At 40.3% G+C, this 22,608-nt stretch overlaps 1 protein-coding gene across 6 annotated transcripts in view; it reads right to left on the bottom strand.

Moving 5' to 3' along the window:
* Positions 1-22,608, bottom strand: part of ATP8B4 (ATPase phospholipid transporting 8B4 (putative)) — a 217,090-nt gene that overhangs the window by 160,121 nt on the left and 34,361 nt on the right. For all 6 annotated transcript variants that reach the window (XR_006887667.1, XM_046655054.1, XM_046655056.1 and 3 more), the window contains exon 4: positions 17,779-17,837. Coding sequence is in view for 5 of the 6 variants with exons in the window: in XM_046655054.1 (XP_046511010.1) it covers positions 17,779-17,837 (59 nt within the window). In the remaining variant the exon portion in view is untranslated. The remainder of the gene's footprint in view (positions 1-17,778; positions 17,838-22,608) is intronic.

The raw sequence follows: 22,608 nt of genomic DNA on the forward strand, positions 1-22,608 counted from the left end.
TCCACTCTGTATTGCGAGCCTGCTGCCACTTTCTTACCAAGGGAAATATTATACATCTACTCTTTGCTCTTGAGTCAACCCCCTCAGTAGGAGCCCATTATCTATTGCCTGATGTATCATTCCAGCTTCCTTGTCTTCCCTTTCAGTCCCCCTCAAGAGTAATTCTCTTGGCCCCTAACAAAGCTCAATGCAGGCAAATAGGTAGCTAACCACTCCCTTCACTTAGCTTTCCAACCAAAGCAGCAAAAGTCCTTTGCATTTTCAACATTGTCTACTTGGTACAGAGAAAGAATAAAGTAAAAAATGTGAAATTCTTCAGAAGTGGGCCATCAAATAAAATATTAATAAAACAAGAAGCAATACTTTTTATAATGAGATTTTTATTGTGTAATCATATTGCTTAAGAAAACAAGCAAATAAAAAGTAACAAACACAGCTAAACAAGTAAACAGAGAATTTGAGGAGTTTGCCCCAATTCTCCCCCTGGCAAAATGGAGCTAATAATATTTTTCATCTATATATTTATATGACTATTGTGGCAATAAGATGATATTATAGACCTGAAAGCATTTTTCCTAAGTTGAAAGAATTATACAAATATAGGACTTTTGTGAGCAACCCCCAAATAATCCAAATGGATTTAGGAAATGCAGTACTAGGCAGGATAAACTAGGTAGGCCACAGTAACAAACAACTTCAGAATCTTCCGACTTAACATAATAAGAGTTTATTTCTTGCTTGTACCACTTGTCCAACATGAGCCAGCAAGGAGGCTGTGCTCATCATAATTACTCACAATGGACCAGCCACCATCTCAAATGCTTCCAATTTCAGTACCACAGGGAAAGCAAAAGCTCTGAAGAGTCTCACACCCACAAGTTAATGCTTCAACCCAAATGCTCACAACTCATTGACCAGAAAGAGTCACCATGTGTCCAAAAGGCAGAAAGCCAGAAACACTGATAGGCATCACTAATGGCTACCACAACCAGAAATGGAAACTAACCCAAATATTTGGAGAGTGTAGGACATATCAGCTACAAAAAATCAATATCAAAAACCAACCTTGGTGCTCCAAATCCAGTTCTGTTCTAATGCCAGATACAACAGACATTTGACTACTTTCCCCTTCCCCTCAGCTAACAGTGATGCAAATTTCTTAGTTCGTCAGGATGGATTCAACTCCCATCCGTAACTCCAGGGTCAGGTCCAGATCCACCTAAACCAACTGCATGGCCCATCTTCCTACTTACAATTTTGAGTTGAGGCCTTAGCACATGACCTGTCATATGAGTAAGGTCTTACCAATACTCACTATGTCAATTCTGGGAATTTGCTGGAGATGTAGGCTTTCTCTTACATACTGGATTCCAACCTGGAAGCAAGTAACCCTAGGGATCACTGACAGCATCTCAGGACCCTGAGTGTAGAGGCTGCCAAGAATAAACTCCACACTGAAGATGCAGGGCCAAGAAACTCAGAGAAAGAAAATAGACCAAGCCTTTCCTGAGGCTACCCTATCTCTGGACTTTTTAGTTATATGATTTGTCCATTTATTTTATTGTCTAAGTCAATTTGAGTTGATTTTTCTTTTACTCCCAACCAAACACCAGGTGAGAGCGTTAATAATACATAGAAGATCAGTTTCCATTTTTATATAGTAGTTTACTTTTATCTCTATATTTGCCTTAAAGGATGAGTCATCGAAGGCTAAGCCGAAAGGCGTTCAGTGGTTGTCTGGGGACACTGCCTGCATCTGTGAAGCCCACAGGCCAAACCCCAGGAGCTTTCGCAATGAGTACCACAGTTTCAGCACTATCAAAAGATCTTCCCACCTTTGATGAAACATTTTTATGTCATGACAGCTATAAAAAGTAACTGTCAGGATCTTGAGGGGAAAAAAGCCTATTTTTCTTGCCACAAGAGGAGGCAGATATAGTTTTTTATGGTACAATCTGGATTCCAGAGAGAGAAATAGTCCTGACTTTTAAGGGAGAGATTATCTCTAAACCATAAAATAAAAACCAAAAAGAGTCTGTCCACAGGCTACTTGCGTTAAAAAGGAAGTGGCCTAAAGTCATTTGCACCACTCAGGAAATATGTGAAACACCCATGTTTATGCAAAGATCCCAGAAGAATGCATGTATGGAGCAAATGGGCCTGGAGATTGGGCGTCTGGCGCCTCACTGATACCAGCAGAACCGCAACTCCTCAGTACTAGTCAAATGATGCCCAGTGAGGGGTCCACAGCATGCAGGGTTGGGAGGAATGGAGAGATGACAGCGCTCCTATGAACATCATTGAGGGAGGGTCAACCCACAGAAGACACTTTACAGAGAGCCGTCAACAAACGTTGGCTACAACCTCATCATCATCACCAGCACCACCACCATTATCATTACATCCTCCTAAGCCTGGGCTCCCCTCCATGAACAAGAACATTTGTGGGGAGGGAAAGAACAGAGGGCACACTTGCCCCAACGTTCATCCATTCATTCATCTAAGGGCCTTCTATGCGTCAGACACTGTCATCGAGCCAGGACAATGGATGGGACTAAACAAAGGCCCTACCCTTCTGGAGCATGTTTGCATTTTAGCTTGGGGAGAGAGGCAGGAATGAGCAGACTAGCAACTTGTAAACTAATGACACAATTTAAGTACGTGATCAGTGCTCTGAACAAAACAGTGAGCAACAGAGCAGGAGCACCTTGCCGGCCAAGACTCCCTTAAGAAGCCTGCTTATTAGACTTTCCCGGGTAATGCAACCTCAAGGTTACCCCACCTGATGAGACCGCAGGGGCACCTGTCCCCTAGGAATGTCCAAAACAGTCTTTCAGGCTATCAGGAAAAAAGATAAGAACTTCCATATATATTTCAACAAAAAGTTAAAAGTTAAGGTTACTAATGTTTAATCCACAGATTGTCTTTACTACACATGTATACACGCATATACGTACATATACATGCATACACTTACATAAATACAAACATAAATATATATAACATATTTTATATATATATATATGGGAAGGTTTTCTTTTTGCAAGTAAGAAACATACTCAAAAAGTTTGGGACTGCCAGACTAAACATTGTTATGGTCAAGGAAATGAGCGTGACCCATGCGTCACCAAGACTTGGGCACAGAATGGAGAAGGAGACTTTGTGCGTAACAGTGTCTCTGTGCCATACAATGACACCCGCTAACATGTATGGTCTCCTTACATATGCCAAGCACTATGCTGAGCACTATACATACATCATCTCAGGCAGTCTTCAAAAAATCCAATGAGCTGTGACTATTTCAGCACCAATCTACAGAGGAGGAAACAGGCTTAGAGCAGTTGCAAGGGTGACCCATAAAAGCCATGTTTCACAGAGTCCTGTGCTCTCCCGAATGGTATGTGTTTCCCAGGAAATAAGTCAGAAACAAGGAGTCCCTAGATTGCCTCCTGGTGAACTAACTCACTGACCCTCAGAGAACATTCTTCATCTGGTGAAGACCTCTCTAAACCAGAGCAGAGTGAAGGGCATGCGCTAACTCCATCAGCCGGAGCAGTCATTTTCAGCCCTTTCGATCTAGAGAGAGCGTCCACAGGGCTTGTCAAGGGAGTTTCATTTGCCGTCTAGACCTCAGGAACACAGGCAGAAGCCAGGCAAGGTTTCAGGCTTCAGTCTCCCCCCAGGCCAATCTGCCTGACAGCGTCAGAAATGTTCTGTTTTCCACCCTCAGGCCTTGGGTTAGCTGTTCTAGAGCAAGTAAATGGCCTATGAATAGTAATTTATCTACAAAGAACTCATTTTGGACAATTATCAAGGGAACAAATTAAATTTCCCTCTGAGATTAATTTAATCACACTAATTTTTTTTTTCTCCGGGGTGTTTAGATGCATAAAACTTACAAAGACTTTTGAATAGCTCCAGGTAAAATGTTAACTTTTATTTTGCGACATCTGAAAAAGGGCTGAAAATATCCTTAAAATCATAAAGAGAGAGACCTAGCATATGCCTCCTCCAGAGAGATAAGAGGTGAAATAAAAGGAAGACTTACAAAAAAGAACAGAAAAGAAATGGAAGGTTGTGTTTCCGAGGGCCCTTCATGGGGCATCCCTAATGAGTTGTTTGCCTTCTATTTCTGCTTTGCCGAAGCTCTTCTGCGCCTCCGCCCTGTAGATCTGCCATCTGCTGGGGTGCAGGCCCTCAGCCTTGGTATACTGGCCCGTCTCACTCTAGGGTTTCAGGGGCCTTGGACAACCAGAGTGGCCATTTCTTTGAGTTGATGCGAGTCTGGCCTGCTCAGTCCTGTTTCCTGAACTACAAGGGCATCTTTGGACAACTTCGTGCATACGAGCTGCTTTGTTTATTAGGACTAAAAATTAGACCATGTTGTACAGTCTGGGAACGAGGCCAAATTTCAGGCAGAACCTCCACATTTATGATAATAACAAAGGCACAATGGAAAAGTCCGGTTAATGAGGAAAGGCACACATAAAGAATTTCCCAAAGGGCCAAGGGGTTATTATAACACACTACAAACAGTCTAATCCTTCCTAGGACTGTACCTCTTACACTAGGGCTCTACACAAATAACACCAGCTCTGGGGTAACTATGCAATTTTCTCCTGAATCCCTAGGGATCAGATGAGAAGTGTGTGCAGCAATGAGTTCCCCTCCTCTGCAGGGTGCTGGGGCAACTGGGACCCCCAGCAAACTCCTGGCGGTGTCCCCCTGCAACATTCCTAGCCTCCCCTGGTCTCCAGCCCATTCTCATCCAGGCTGGGGCGATAAATCTAAGTTTAGACAAACCCACACCACTTGGCTTTGTGATTATGTTTAAGTGGTTTTTGTTTGGGAGTTAGAAGTATCGACAGGGAAGAACAAAGATCTGGTTGGGAAAAAGGGAAAGAAAAATTCTTCCCCTGGAGTAGGGGAAGAGAGAGGCTTCAAAAGCATCTATGGGGCCAGCCGAGTGGTGAAGCAGTTAACTTTGCACATTCCGCTTTGGCGGCCTGGGATTCACTGGTTCAGATCCCAGGTACAGACCTACACACTGCTTATCAGGCTACGCTGTGGCAGGAGTCCCACATAAAACAGAGGAAGATGAGGACTAATGTTAGCTCAGGGCCAGTCTTCCTCAACAAAAAGAAGAGGATTGGCAGCAGATTTTAGCTCAGGGCTAATCTTCCTCAAAAAGAAAAAAAGCATCCTCTGTCATTAAAACATAACAGCAATAAAAATAATTTATCAATAAATGGAAATGTCAATATTTTATTTTCTGTGATCACCTCGTACATAGAGGGTTTAATGAATTTTCACCAAATTTGGAACTTTTGCTTAGGATAGTCTGAGTTTAAAAAAAAAAAAAAGTGTACTCTAAATTCGCTTCATGAAACTGGCAATGGGGCTCCCTAAAAAGTACAAGTAGGCAGTTGTCTTCTGTAGGAGCTGACCAGAGATTCGAGAAGAAACTCATACAAGTGCTGAGAAGGCAAGAGCCCCACGATGTGAACAGGGAAAATGCAGTGGCTTCAAATGTGAGTCTCTAGTCCAAACTCACCGCACAGATGCCCTAAGTTGCTGAACTGATTTGCAACTAAGCTGCTTCTCACAGGAACACTTCTAAGTACCAGACTCCACGGCAAGCTACAGAGGGCATTCATTTGTTTAATAGTTAATGACCCACCCGAGTATCAGTGGGGAGGTCAGCTAGGAATTGCAAAACAGTGCCCCAAGCTGCTTTGTAACAAAGCAGACCAGATCCTTTCCCCTGTTACCTGAGTGAATAAATGAATGAATGAATGAGGGGCTCCTGGCTGCAGCGCCCACACCTTCTCCACCACCTCATCCCACTTCCATTATATCCCTCTTCCCAGCGCATGCCTCGTCCACATTCCTCCTCCTGATTCCCTCCAGCCGGAATAAGCATTCCAAAACAAAGTTCATCCAGACTCCTCTGCAAGTGTGTCGGTTTTCAGGAGGAAGAAGCCAGAGAGGTTGGTGCATTTGGCAGAAAAGAATCGGGAGGCATTTCATGAGAATAGAAGACTGTGCTCTGTGTCCCTCCCACTGAGAGTCACAAGTGGCACTAGAAATGGGACAAGAGATTTGAAGGGGGTGGAGGAGGCAAAACCTAGGGGGTCTGATTGTAGCATGTGGTCTGACACCTTTTTGAGAAACTGGTTTTCCCAAAATGGTTATTGTTTATATTATAACAACAAAGGATTTCAAACCCATTTTAGATGTTCTCTTCCCACAATAGTCCTTCCCGGTGAAATGATTTGCCTAGACTCTCAGTAAGGAAAGTGACACCCAGGAAATCTGAAAACATGTGCATAGGCCAAGCCAGAATCACGGTCTATGGCACCCTCTGGGCTTCTAGGAAATTTTCTGACTCCAGACTTGAAGAAAAGCCCCTCCTGGACTGTGGCTTAGCTCCTTGAAGGCAGGTACCAATGAGTCCTGTCCACCTCTATGTACCTCACCCCTGCATCAGGTGCACGGCAATTCCTCAGTAATCGCTGTTCTTCATAATTTATCTTGTAATAATACTTTTTCATTTTTAATTAAACAGTTGTGGTTGTTAAATAAATGCAAGAATAAATGAACAAATAAGAAGTCAACTATAGCAATGATTCAGAGAAGCCCTCTCCCCAAAAATTATAGAGCTGGCAATGGGCTAGACATGGGTAGGGAACGAAGGCAACTACAGATGCATCAATTCCAGGCCAGCTCTTTGTGTCAAACACTGTTCTCTGGCTTCTGTCCTCCATTATAACTCAAATACCCAAGGGAGGATAACACATTAATTCCTAACACTTCAATGTGAGGAGGATTTCCTTCCTGATGGGAAAGATCTTGGAAACAGGAAAGCATCAGGCAACTCAGTAGCCTTGGTAAGGAAGATATGGGGAGGAAAGCTGGAAGGCAGAAGGTGTGGCATAGTCCATCCATACACAGCTTCAACTGAAAGCACTTCACTTACCATCAGCATGTAACTGAGGGAGGGTCTTATCACAGCACAGTGCTGATAGCATCTACACCAGCCACACCTTGAATTCAAACTGGATTTTGTATTTATGAAGAAGCCCCACAGTTTCCCAAAAATGCCATCGAAATATGCCAAGTTTCTGTTGCAAAAGTGCAACATAAAATACTTTCAACATGTGCCCTCTTACTCATGACATACACAACTATTTTGACAGGACTAATTGTAAAGAAGAAGGAAGAGGAAGAGGCAGAACAGAAAAAGGAGAGACATTTAAAAGGCATGTATTACCAATATGAACAACTTTAAGAAAAGGATTCACCTCTTTTTAGCAAATTGTCTTCCTTACCCAGATGCAGTGAAAAATGCTAATTATAAGTCTAATCTCACACATTTGCCTACCATACTTAATTTTACAATGTCTAATACTGTTATTTCATTTATGCATATAAAAGAATCTCAAAATCCCCAGGGGACAGCAAACTCCTGAAGAGCTATGACCTTACTTTATACTTTAAGTCTCTAAAATATTTAACTAAGTGATAAACACTTACTAATTACTCGATACAAGGCTGATAAACCCAATCGGAAAAAAATACAAAATACTAAAACATGGGGGAAAAGCAATTCCATTTATCAAAACAAAACATGAGCTAATATAATTGTTAATAATCCACAACACAAACCAGTAATTTCCAGTACATAACCTAGACAACTACTTTTACCAAAATAAGATAGGCACTAGCATAAATGTAGATTTTTCACATTTTCTTAGCACATCTTCATGCAGTTTATTATTTTTCCCATATCAGAGAGCAAGAGATAAAGAAAAAAATCAAACATTCCTTTAGCTTATTTTCTCACCTAGAAAAGTCTGAACAATGCTTTCTCTGCAAAACATTATGAAGAAGTTCCGCCCATTTGTGCTTCTAACCTCAAAAATGTCTTGCTGAGAACAATGGCGTTTTTGTGGCATTTGGCCTACAAAAGTGTTTAAAATATCGCAACATGGGACTAAGTGGTTTCCAAGAATCATAGAACCATGACTTGAGAAGGAATCTTCCAAGTTCACTTATTCATTCCATCCTTCTGCTTCCATATAGAAGTCATCTAAACCAGCTCTGCAATAGATTGTTTGAAAGGCTTTCTACTTATTAAAATAGAGAGCTATAATATAACATATTTAAACAAAAGTTGGGTTCGTAGCAAAGACGGTTCATTATAGAAATTGGAAACTAGTGAAGTCAACAAGATGTAATGATTAATGGCCCAATGGCAACCTCTATGGAGCTATCGTGATAAGGCACATGGCTGTGTCGTCAACTGTGTTGTGCTGAATATTTTAATTAATAACTTACATCATGATTCTTAATCCTGGTTTCTCATTAGAATCACCTGAAAAACTTTAAAAAAATACCAGTGCCTGGACTCCACTTCTAGAGCTTCTGATTCAATTGGCCCATTGGATTAGATATCAATGAAGATGCAGAAGACATGCTCAGTAAGCCCACATGTGACACAATAATGAAAAGGATAGTTTAATGACAGAGTAAGTGCCTGTCGTGTGTCAAGTTCTATAATAAGCAAGATACAGAGTCAATGTGACTCAGTTCTTGTCATTAACAATGAAAATGATATTAATATGAGATTAATAGGAGTCAGCAATCACGAAGAAGCTAGTGCAAGCTCAGGCCGCATTAATAATTCTTCTACTTCAAGCTGGTCAAATAACTTCTAGAATATTCTGTTTGACTTTGGAGCAACCCATTTAAGAAGTGATAGGAAAGCTGAAGAAAGGTGACTGGAGATGATTGTTCTGGATTTTAGTCTACCGAGTGAACCCAAGTTTGATATTTTAAATACAAATATCAGAAGGGTTGTCACAGAAACAGGAGACACATTTGCTCTGCTTTGGGCTCAGGAGAAAAGCTAAACCAATGGATAATAAAGCAAGAGAAGATCCATTTGGCTCAACTGATGGAAAAACTCTCTAATAATCAAAACTATCCAAAGATAGAAAAGGCTGTTTTCAGAACTGGTGAGTTTCCCTCCTCTAGAGGGATATAAACACAGACTGGATATGTCGCCAATGAGAATTCTGCAGAGAAAAGTGGATGGGAAAGCTTTAAAAGATAATTCTACACGGAGATTCTGCAATGAACTTAAGCTAACTTCCTTACTGCACCAGAGAAGTCAGTCAGGTTTTTCCTTTTGTATGAAATAACTCTTCTTCCCTGAGCTTTTGGACTGTTGGTGCACAATGATGTAACCATCTGCAACATGTCTAGATTGCATCTGGACAGCCATAGCTGTAATGACAGGACTTTGACTCACAGCAAACTTGACAATCAAGGAGCGCACATGAAATCCCAGACCATTAGGGCTCCTAGAGATGTCCAGACAGGGCGTCGGCAGCTAGAGATTTAGATCACCAATCTAGATGCAAGAATCTGATTGCTGTCTTCTGCTTAATTCCTCCAAGAACAGTCTCTCATTATTCAAGCCAGAACATTCTTACAAAGATGTACACACATTCTTAGAACTACAACCTTACCTACATGCACACATTCATGCAACATGCAACACACATACATTTCTACATATATATAGCCCCTAACCAATGCCTAAGCCCATTTTTAAAGTGTCTTCAAGTTTAACTTTAACGCCTAAATAGCTTACCTTTGTAAGAAACTGCACAGAAAGGCAGATATAAAATACAACAGCAATTTGAGCACTGGTTTTATAACAGTGGGCACGAATTCGAGACTACATTTTTAACACGAATGAATTGATTAATCTTTCAACTACAAAATGTAAAATATGATAGTTACCGTCTTTTAATATGATTCACAGAACCAAACTCTTTGGTCCAGGAAAGAAAATTACAAAACAAGATTAAAAACCACTTTCAGACCGCTGGGGTTGGTGGTTTTTCCGTTAACTTCTCAACTGTTACTGAACTTGCCCAATTTTATCCACGTGGGTGATTTATGGATTACTTTCATAAACCATTTGCCAACAAAGGAAACTGCATTGGAGAGCTGTCTCCACACAGGAAGTTACTTTTCTTCCTGCTCCATGTTTTTATGTTTTCATTTCTCGGTCTTAGTTTAAATCTATTCCACTACAGTTAGGCTATAACAGAGCTCCAAAATTCTAACATCAAAATTGGCTTATCTTAAGTCTGCTAATTCCAATTGCATATTGCCTGGCAACTTTTTAATTTCATATCATTGCAGGGAAGAAAGTAAAATAAGTAAACAAACCAAATCTGTGTGGCTTTACTTGAAATTTACTTCACAAAGCCAATGGAATGGAACTAGTTTATGAGGATGCTGAAATTATCTCTAGCTTGGAACAGGTAAATAACAAACACTTCAGAGGTTTAGAGTTTAACTGGATTCTCTAACTACCTTAATGTGCCATTTTAGAGCATTTAAGAAGAGGAATTGAGAGGCTAAAATAAAAGATTAAAATAGATCAACCAAACTAAGGAAACAAGGAATTGGACAAATGCTTAGCTAAAGAATAACACTATTTAAATAAATCAGATGTCAAAAAGATAAAATATTTATACTTTTAAACTCTTGAAGCCAGAATGAAAATGTATCTGAGAGATGTCCAAAAATTATCTTTTCCCCTGAGAGTAAATTATTTATAAAGGAAAAATGAAAACCTCTGTCATATAGAACGTGGAATAATTTACACAGATAGTAACGGCACGCAAAACAAACGGCATTTTCTATGTTTGCTAAAAAGCTTCTGTTACTATGGTAACGCCCCAATACAAAAACGCAACAATCAACAACCAGAAACCCATAACAAATACAAGTTACTGGCACTTTTCACAACTAATTCCAATGTGTCACCATGCTTGTCATCATCTGTCCTCTTCAGCTGGTGCATAAATTGCTCCAGTTATTGGGCCTGTTGGTGAGCCTCTACAGCATGTTGGCAGTGCAACCATGCTGCTGACGAAGAAAAGAAAGAGAAACCCAAATTTTCCATCAGGTTGGGAATTAAAGCAGCAATGGGATATGTCCCAACATGTTGATATCCCAAGCATCTCCCAGAGAAAATATTTAGAGTTGTACCTTTCCATGGCTTTATATACCTGGATAGCCAAAATATGTGAGAATCCAAAAATGCTTTACTTCATTTCAGTGAGCCTGAAAGCTCTTATACCATTTCTCTCCCTTTTATTGCAGACTCTTAATTGAGTGGGCTGTACCCACGACCTTCCTTTTTGTATGTTTCTCTTCCTGCCCTCTGACTTGCAAATCCCAACTTTAAAAACAAAAAATGAAACTGCTTTCTTCAGGTCCTCCAAGTGCTTCCTTCTGATTTAAACATGTTTTTCCTCCGTTCTTAACCTCGTGAGCACCAGGCATCAGATGTGGTTACCCACCCTGTTTCCTGAGAGGCTCCTTTCCCTGTCTACTCTTTGTTCTCCTCGATCCTTGCTGCTCTCTGCTCCTTCCTGGGCTCCCTCCCTCCTCCTCTCTAACTAACCCTGAGTTTCCACCCCGACACCCCATAGTCCAGCTACCCCTCCTTAACAAGTTCTACTTTTCTCCCGGCTTTAAATATCTCCTTCCAAGGGATAGCCCTAAACTACGGCTTTAACTCCACCCAAGTTACAGTCTGTATGAATCTGGGTATTTCCCTGTGGATATCCAATCCATTTCATATGGAGGGCAAATAAAATCCTTTTCACTTTGTGACTCCTCAGCTCCTGAGAGTCTATTACCTCATATTCAAACTCTTTTCTTTTTTTTAAAGATTGGCACCTGAGCTAAAAACTTTTGCCAATCTTCCTTTTTTTTTTTCTGCTTTTTCTCCCTAAATCCCCCCAGTACATAGCTGTATATTTTAGTTGTGGGTCCTTCTAGTTGTGGCACGTGGGACACCACCTCAACATGGCCTGATGAGCGGTGCCATGTCCACACCCAGGATCCGAACCGGCGAAACCCTGGGCTGCTGCAGCAGAGCGCACAAACTTAACCACTCAGCCATGGGGCCTGCCCCAACACCCTCTTCCTAATAACCCCAGGAGCACTCAACACCTTGCCAGTCTCAGCAGATAGGGCCTTCTAGCACACATTTAGGGGTCCACTCTGCCCACTCCAGCTTCCTCATGTATTTTCATCCCTTTGAGCTTTATATTCTTTTTGTTCATTGCCTCAAATCCTCTTTGGAAAGTAAATAAGTCAACAAACACACACAGATTGCTAGGCATAGAGCAGGCATATTGTGAATATACTAAATGTTGGAAATCATTTTTATTTCTGTAAAAAAAGAGACAACGAATCATCGATTCACCCACATACACAGGAACATGCAGTTTTACTGTTACACCAGTCTGGTCACATGACACATGGACACATTACTATAATGTGAGCCTAAAGAGATCCAGTGACCATCCAAGCTCACACACTCAGAATGATGGTGGACCATATTTTTCTACTCCACACTTAACCACTTATTCTAAGTTAAGAGAAATGAGAAATGATTGCGGAAACATACAAAGCCCCATTTAAATGGATAGGAGACAAATGGAAGGGCTTCATGTTGAAGGGAGTCTTGGTGATGTCCTTGTAGCACTGATGGCTGAGAGTCGGCCATTTTGTCACACTGAATGAACACTCTTTGAAAAACCCAAATGGTCATTGTTCAACCAAGCACAAAAACCACGAGAGCAACCACAGATTCCATGTAACAACCATGATAGCAACAAGGTATTTTAAAATTCTAGGAATAAATTAAGGTGTTAGAATCATAATTTTTAGTTGGAAGGCTTTCTTTACAAGCATGCAAAACTATTTGGTTAAATTTTCACTGACTTATATAAGCATGTGCACTTTCAGAATGGGATCAATAATTCAACTCTTGGAAAAAATCCTCTAGAAATTTCCCATCTACCTTTGTGCATGAAATACATTCAAATATAAAGTGTCCAGCTTTATTAAAGTTTCTGAGTTTGAGGCAGGATAACCTTCTTGTCACACAAATAAATTCATCTCCCTTCTCAAATTCTGTTAAGATCAAGAGAATTGAATGAGGACAGTGCACACCTTTGCCTATGTGAGAAAGAGAGAGAATATGAACCAGAGGGAAAACCAGTGTTTTCCAACATCATTTCTTTATTTTCAAATCAAGTCAGAAATAGCCATAATTAATCTAACACTTTTTCTGACAGTTTTTGACATCAACAAATTTTAATGCAACTGTAGCTGTTTTCACTGCTTCTCTACCATCACTTTGAACTCCTTTTAGCAGGGATCATGAGTCTGGCTGTTTGGCTCGCTCTCACCATTTTCCTAACATTTTTAACATCAATATATTTTAATACAACAACTGTTTTCATTACTTCCATTATTCATTCCTATTATTAACCAAGAAAACTTCGAACGCCTTTCTGATGAGAATAATAATTCTCCCACTTGTCTCGCTCTCCCTCCACTCTCCAGTCCCACTTTGTTTTACGCATCTGGGCACTCAGAAATCCCTCTTGTAATTTTGTTTCCCACCTTCCAGTTTTTACAATATCATGTCTAATTTACCAATTAACTTCACTTAGAATCATTAACTTTGTCTTTTGTTTATATTCTAAGCCCTTTATCTCTTAAAAGCACTTTTGATCACTTTTGAAGCCTGTGCTATGACCTATAATGTGCTTTGAAGCTTTAGGCTTTGTTGATAAATTAAGGTTCTCTAGGTATTGAAATATCTCCCTTTAGCCTTCAAAGAGAAAAGTTTGCTTGGCCAGGCTTAATGCTTGTGGAGATCACATCATTTATCTGAGCTTTGTGTAAATTTTTCTCCCAAGTTCTCATTTACAACTGCTAAGGGTAAGATTTAAGGTCATTCTTAGCCTCATATTTGTAAAATTTCGTATCTCCTTTATCTGCCTTTGCCTGCAGAGTATAAAAACTTTACCAGTAAGTATGTGAGGGAAGGAGAAGAGATTTGGGGATTTTGTTTGTTTGTTTGTTGTTTGTTTTTCAGTATTGGTCAAAAGAGGAGCCTGGAATCAAGGAAAAAACAGGCTTTGGAATCTGGCCAATCTGAAGTACAATTTAACTCTGCCACCTATTAGCTGTGTGATCTTAGACAAGTGACTAAATGAAGCCCCAGTACATCTCACTGGGTTTTGTGGAACATTAGCAATATGCACAAAGCACCTGGTACAAAGCTGGACTCACCACTGTAAGAATGGGAGCCATTAGCTAGCTGTGTGACCTTGAGCAAGCACTTAAGTGAGATCTCTGTGCCTCAGTGTTTTCGTCTGTAAAAGTGAGATAATAAAAGCGCTCTCTTTGCAGAATCATTGTGAGATTAAATAAGTTTAATATAGTCAAGTGCTTAGAACCATGCCTTTCATATGGCAAGCACTATATGTGTGTTAGCTATTACTATTATCATCACTACTTCATTGTTACTGTTATCCCTGTTAACCATGCATCTGTCAACATCCATGCTGAGAGTATAAGCAAAATTTCCTGAACTCATCAAATGCTTTGCACAGAGAGGGTAATCAATAAGTATCTCACTGAATTATTATCATTTCCATATGACTTATATGGCGGGGCGGGGCCGGGGGGAGTCTGTACTACCGCAATCATTTCCGCTGTCAGTCTTCTTGTTTTGGGTGCATTTGCTTCTTTACTATCGCATCATCTGCATAATTTGTCAGCAACTTCCACACCTTCAGTATCTCAGATTTGCTCATTTTTTTGCCACGATAGTTTTTGCAAAAACTTTACAACTTTAGCCAATTTCTCAGTATCTTCCTAACATTATTATCACCAATATCTTACTTTATTCAGGGCTTTATAGGGAATCTAAAATTTATTGTGAGTACTTGCCCACAGCCAAGGGTTTAAGAGAAAAATCCATATAAAAGGTTTAGCACAGGGCTCGGTACATAGTAAGCGTCTAATACATATTAGCTAGTCTTACTGTTATCAGATATTTTACATAAATTATCTCATTTCATCCTTTAGTAGACAATCCTGTGAGGAAAATTCCCCATTTCGCAGATGAAATAACTGATGCTCGGAGAAATAAAGAAATCAAGATCACAAGTTAGCAAGCAAGAGAGAGAAAAAGGATTCAAACTATGGTCTATCTTATCCCAAAACACTCTTTCCACTACATTTGAGGGGCCTTCACCATTTCTCCTTTCATCTTTTTAATAATAAATTTTGCTTTATTCCCATTTTCTTTTCAGCCTTTAGGTGGGAATATTACTTCTTCAAGTATTATAAGCATTCTCCCTGTGATCTCTTGGGGGTCTCTTTAAATCCACTTCCATTTGGGGTAATATCCTTTAAAGCTGGGCAAGACTGAGCAAGACACCTCAGGATTCTGCCTTTCTTAAAAGGATATTCTATATAGGAAGTGGTTTAAAAGGCTTAAAGTCAGATATAATTTCAAATCCCATCTCTACATAGACTAGCTCATAGAGTCGTTGGGTGTTATTCCACTTCAATCCTTGCAACAACTCCATAAAATAAATACTTTTATTATTCCCAATTTGTAGCTAAATAGACAAGGGCTGAGAATGGCCCCACAGTACAGTGTATGACCAGCCATCCTGTTGGGAGTTCCCAAATCAAGACGCCACCAGCCAGGTCTAGTAGGGACCCATGCTCCTTCTAGGAGGGCCTGGCTCAACGCTCTGAGCCACGGTACTGGTCACTAGACCTGGGATACCTGTGCCCGTCTCTGCTCTGCACCTTCTGTTTCTCAAGGCTTGTTGTCATTCTTGGTTTGGCCAGCCCATAATGGGTTTCATCTTTTCCTTAATATGTTTTAACTCAGAGACAAATCTGCCTTACTCGATCTGCTGTGGCTTTGGAATGCTGTTCTACTGCCTTATCATTTTTAGGAAACCCAAAAGAAAACAGCCACAGCCACACATCGGTGTGCTTTTGTTCACTATCAGGCACACTCAACAGAAAGCTATCTCTGTATCATTGGCATGTTATCACTTGTAAAAGGAAGAAAGATCTGAAGCAATCATGGCAAATTGTTAACATCTATTCAATCTGGATGGTGTGCACACAGGTGTCATATTGTTTCCTATACTTTTCTGTAGGTTTGAAAAATTTCATAGTTAACATAAAAATAAGCGTAAACAGAAAAGACTGTATCATCTTACAAAATGCAAATAGGATATAGCTTCCTTATCGAGCTATCACTCCCAGAATGAAAATACTTGTTACAGGTTGGGAAACAAGTAAATGCAGCTAAGTATTTAAATGCATAATTACCACATAGTAGATGACTTATTATTGTTTTATCCCCAAGGTCTTAACATATACACATATCTACTCCTCTTATTTGGGGTTTGATGGTCAAGGCTTTCAAAGGTCATCCTCTATAGCTAAGGAGTAGCTGTAGAAAGGAAAGACATGGGGCCAAGTCTGGTCATCACCAGAGGGGCTAAATGACTAGACGTCAGGAGGCTGCACAGAGTGGCATTAGTCACCGTGGGGAATTATAGTCCCTCTGGCTCTCAGGCTAAGAAGCACGTTCATCAGCCTCCCGAGAGCGATTCCTTCTCTCAAGAGCAGACTTACTTTAACCAAGCTTATAAGACTGATGAAGAAAATCAGAGTGCCACTGTATTATTTTACATTGAGAAATCAGTCACAGAGACAGCATACTGACTCTCTGTAGGGAACCTTACGTTGAAAATCAAATTATAGTCACAAGTTTACATGATTAAGATAGCATGAGAAAAGAGGAGTTGTTAGCTACCTCTGTTGAATATTTAATAGTATCAAGCTATGATAGCCCACTGCATCCATCTCCATATATATGGGAAAGACCTGCCAATAAGAACAAAAGGCTAAACATCACCCATTGGGCAAAACTCTCTCTCATCTTTCTAGTGCCTGGATGAACACTGCCAAAGCATGCCCCATAACTCTCACAATTCTATGCCTTAATAGTCGTCAAACCCCTCTTTGAATTGAGACATTCTTTCATTAAGTGTGCTGGTACACTCAATCTTCTAACGGTCTTATAGGCCAGATGTCACCTATAGAATCAGTTCAACCAGTTATCTTTCTTAGAGCTTATAAAAGACTCCACGTAGCAATTTAGGTTGAGTCATAGAAAAATGAGATCTTTATGAGGCCTCATGATATAACTCACAAAGTTGTTCACCAACGTATCCCAAGTTCCTAGAATGGTACCAGTTACTTAGTAGACACTCAATAAATATTTGTTATGTAAAAAAAAAAACTCATCTTTTAAAAATGTAATTCAGTACAAGATTAAAGCCCGCACGTTTTAAGTAATGATTCTCACTGCTCACTTGATAAATACAATCATCCAGGACCTGGGAACTTTCTCCTCTATATACTTTTCCACATTCAGCCTGAGTTGCTTAGAGAAAATCCCTCGAATGCCATTCATCACCCATCAGCCACTATCACCACTTCTATCACCAAGTACTACCATAGAGGCCCGTTTTCACACTATTCCTATGTGTTCTAGTGCCCAAATAGGCACCAAAGTGAATGAAACATCAATTCTTGAGAAAGAAGATATTTCATTTTCTTCCCATACTAGTAAGCATACCAACCACTCTTAGTGCAGGAGAGAAATAAGTGTATAAACATTACTAAAATCTGTATATATGGAAACATATGGCACCTTGCTCTTAAAATGGGCCAATAAAGAAAGTTTTTAGTGAAGTCACAAAGCTCTAGAAGCCATTAATCTTACTGTCTTTAAGGTAAGACTGACCCCAGCATGTGTGTGCTGTGTGTTTTACTCACTGCGTACTGGAACTTTTCATTATATTCACGGTCATTGGCTTTCACTTTCCGTTCCACTTCTAAAGAGAAGGAGAAATTAGGTAGGAAATTAAATTTTCAACTCAAAGAAACATATAACTCATTAAACTAACATCACTTAGGTTACTCTGATTGTCACCAAGGTTGCAAGAATTCTTTCCTTTGAAATTTGAAGGGCATTGGTCTTTTCCAGCCTAAATGTTGGAAGTTGTGTTGGAAAGTGCCAAAATGGAAAGCTGAAAAGTTTCTTATTGTCTTTCTGATGCCAGCCATAAAGCAAAACATTATGTGTCCCCAATTTCTATATCCCTTCAGCTCCATAAAGACACTTTCTCTTAACTTCAAGTACAATAGTCCCCCCTTATCCATGGGAAATACGTTCCAAAACCCCCAGTGGATACCTAAAACCACGGATAGTACCAAAACCCTATATATACTGTTTTTCCTATACATATATACCTATGATAAAGTTTAACTTATAAATTAGGCACAGTAAGAGATTAACAAGAATAACTAATAATAAAATAAACTAGAACAATTATAACAATATACTGCAATAAAAATTACTACAGATCTTCGCAACCTCAGCATACAAATATTTTTTATTCCTTACTAGGTTGAGAACTTTCAACTTTTCACTTAAAGGAAGCACTTTGAGGCTCCTCTTTGGATATCTGTATTGCCAGCATCACTCCTCTTGCCCTTTGGGGCCATTACGAAGCAAATAAAGGTTACTTGAACTCAAGCACTGCGATACCACGACAGCCAATCTGATAACCAAGATAGCTACTAAGTGACTAACAGTTGGGTATCGTATGCAGTGTGGATACACTGGACAAAAGGATGATTCACGTCCAGGGCGGGACGGAGCGAGACAGCATGAGATTTCATCATGCTACTCATAACAGTGGGCAATTTAAAACTTATGAATTGTTTATTTCTGGAATTTTCCATTTAATATTTTTGGACAGCTGTTGATTGCAGGTAACTGGAACCGCAGAAAGCAAAACTGCAGATAAGGGGGGACTACTATAGTTCCTAAAGGAGAAGGAGCTGCTAGAAGTCAAATGCCACCCTGGGAAGGAATTATTTTTTAGGGGGGTGGGGGTGGATAGAAAGTCACAAACTATGACATAGCCAAACAAAACCATACTGAAGTGGCCAGTAAGGTCATTGACCTCATGGTCACAGAGCCAAAGGCAATATTTCTAAACAATCCAGGCATATTGAGAGGAACTCCACATCATCAAGAAACTGAGACCTGCCCTCAGCTGGAAGCAAAAAAAATAAAATGTCTTCTGGAAGCAAATGCGAACACCAGTACAAATAAGAAAATAAAAGGATGACAAACTCAAAGATTATGATAGTGCAAAAATTAAAATTTGCAGGTGGCAAGAAAAGACAGTGCCCCAGAAACACCAGCAGAGCATGTTTCTGTAGTAAGGGCAGCAAGTTCTTGCTCTCTGTTTACTGAATCCAGTTGACAAAGGGTAATAATGGAATAGTGAAAGCTAAGGGAAGAAGATCAGCAAAGTAACCACCAGATGTCAACGTTGGACTCTCATGGTAAGTGACTAGACCATCTCCCCTGGGATTCCCTTGATCCCACAGTTCTCCATCTGGGTAAGTGACAGGTGGTAAAAAGTATAGGGATGGTAGCAAGAGGCTGAGTTTAGAAAAGGGACACACAACCACAGAGATAAAAGAGACTGGAAGCTGGAAAATAACTTGGAGGCACATATTAGAGATGGGGGAAGGAAGAGCAAGAGGAAAGCAAAGAGAAGAGCTGTAAGTAGAAGGGAGATGAGAAAGATGAGGCTGATGAAGAGAGAGGGAAGAAAGAAAGGAACGTATTTAATCACCGGCCCTCTATATGCCAGGCACCATGATTATAAGAACTGACTACTTTTTCCCAAAAATCCAAGAGGAATCTAAAAGTCTCTATAGCCCCTGTGGCTCAACTTTCAAGTATGAAGGTCATCTGAGGACTGCTCCCGACAAACAGCACCTGCCTTGGTTATGGTTGGGTTTCTACCATTTGTAGAGCGTTTTGTCTGCTTGACCTCCACTTACACAGCTTCCTTCTTACCCATCTAATAACATCAGTTCTCTGCAATTATTCCTGTTTTCCACCTAATTGCTGATAAGAACAATATTGGACTGATGTCCACAGCTGACAACACCTGAGTGGGTTTGCCCCTAACGTGTATAACTCTGAAATCCAGAACCCACCAGAAAGCAACCTCTCAACCAATCATCCCCTGAAAGAAACATTTCAAATCCTGGCTACAAAAGCACCATCCTCTCTTTCTTGCTGATTCCCCAACAAAGAGCAAAAATGTCAAAGCCCAAAATGGAATTTTGGAGGGCGAGGGAACTTAAAAGTTGAAATGCTGAATAATTTGTTTATACACCTCTATGTTAACCCAGGCACAGTAAAACTGCTAACAGGAAAACAAGGGATATTATTGGGAAGGTGAGCATGGAGGGCTCTCTTCTGCATGGCAAAGATTAACCTGGCTCACTGGCATCTGGATATAACTTGTAGATTAACTTTAGCTGTAAATCAAAAATCAAATATGCTAATTTGTATACTAATTCATTTTATTTTAGATCATATACATTCAGATGATCATTTTTAAATTTCACTTTTATATGAAGCACATCCAAGAGCAGAATTCTATAGTTCTGTACCTAATTTTACTCAGTCCAAACACCAGAATCTTGACTCCTGTCCAGCATCTTCATGTAACCACTCTCCCCAAGAACTGAGAATAGCCCTTTTCCAAAGAAACCGAAGGAGTAGTTTCCGTGCGAGGAAAGTTTGGATCCTCTTCTGTCCACATTGCTCTTGTCCCATGAGACCTTATTAGAGCCAGGGAGTCCTTTTCGCTTCTAAATCCTTATTATTAAATCTTAATCTTTGCTTTGTACTTCCAGTAACTACTATCTTTCCGAACTGAGTCTTCATGGATTAATTCTAGTGGAAGGTTTTCCATCCCTTCACTAAGCTCTGCAAAATTCTGGCTTCGGTTCTAAATCTCTACTGTTCTCTGCCTTTAACCGGATGATGTGAAGCCCTGAACTGTCTTTGCAGGAACTGACATTTTTCCACGTGCTATGACAGCGTGTGGGGGAGTGCAAACCCCTCTTGACAATAAGTCATATCCCGCAAGAAAAGGAAGGGAAAATGAATCCTCCATAAACAACTCCCATTGAGAATTGCTCGGAGGTTCAATGATTTAATGCTCAATATTTCGTAGGCATCGTGAGAGCCCTCCAGATGTGAGAGCAATGAAAGGAAAGTACTCACCAAGGGAGTTCATGATTTCCCAGGGTGAGCTGCCTCCTGCACAATTGTTATCACTGAATTTGACTGCTTCCAGTAAAGTGATACACATCACGTATAAAGTATAAAGTAGTAAGCCAGCAACGTTTAAAGTGGAGTAAAAGAGCTTATAGCTCAAGAGAGCAAACTGAGTATGTCCTTCTGACTCCCTTCCCTCTCAGGTCCTACTGAAAGGACAGAAAACATGTTTTTTAAAAAGAATAAAAACAGAACAGTGCCGGAAAACAAGAGTGGGGGCTAACAGAGGTTCATAAATTTTAAAGAAAGTCTAGAAAATAAAAATAGATATCAGATGGGATCAATTTGACCAAAAAAAAAAACCATATGAATAATTCTAGCCAAAAGAATTAGAAGAGCAGTCTTCCCAGTGGAACCCCAGAGAAGCTCCAAATTCAGTCAATAAATACAAAGGTTGAGAACGTGTTATAGACAGGGTGACAGTTCCAGTTTACGCCTATTGTCTTGGCAAAATAATTAATAGGATCCCCTTTCAGTCTCAAAAGTGTCCTGGTTTAGAAGATAAATTGGCTGATCACTTTAGTTTTAAATCATCACCAGAATAATCAAATAACAACTGAGCCAGGTGAGCCCTCCCATATACCCCTCCCTTGCCCACTAAAGAGAGTAGGCAACATGCCTGTGAAGAAAACCAAGGGTGGTGTTCAGGCCTAAGAGAGAAATGGCTCTGAAGCTTCCACGTCAGCTACAGCAGACTCAGGCGCTAGTAAACCCTGCCTTATGGAGGCAGTTGTGGGATTCGCCAGACTGCCTGACTAACTACAGTGCTATAAACTGAATGTTTATGTCCCTCCAAAATTCCTATGTTGAAACTCAATTCCCAATGTGATGGTATTTGGGGGCCTTTGGAGATGATTAGGGCATGAGGGTGGAGGCCAAATGAATGGTCTTAGTACCCTTATAAAAGAGGCGCCACAGAGCTCCCCTGCCCCTTCCATCATGTGAGGACACAGCAAGAAGATACAGTAGTCCCCCTTGTCCATGGTTTCACTTTCCCCAGTTTCAGTTACCTGCGGTCAACCACAGTCCAAAGTATTATATGGAAAATTCCAGAAATAAACAACTCATAAGCTTTAAATTGTTCACTGTTCCGAGTAGTGTGATGAAATCTCACACCATCCCACTCCTTCCAGCCAGGTTGTGAATCACCCCTTTGTCCAGCATATCCACGCTGTAGATGCTACCCCCACTAGTCACTTCGTAGCCATCTCAGCTATCAGATGGAGCGCCACGGTATGACAGTGGTGGTGTTCAAGTAGCCCTTATTTTACTTCATAATGGCCCCAAAGAACAAGTGTAGTGATGCTGGAAATTCGCATATGCCAGGGAAGCTGTAAAGTGCTTCCTTTAAGTGAAAAGATGAAAGTTCACAACTTAATAAGGAAAGAAAAATCACATGCTGAGTTTGCTAAGATCTACAGTAACTTTTATTACAGTACATTTTT

This window comes from Equus quagga, chromosome 2, assembly GCF_021613505.1.
Source record: "Equus quagga isolate Etosha38 chromosome 2, UCLA_HA_Equagga_1.0, whole genome shotgun sequence".
In the NCBI taxonomy this organism is placed as follows: domain Eukaryota; kingdom Metazoa; phylum Chordata; class Mammalia; order Perissodactyla; family Equidae; genus Equus; species Equus quagga.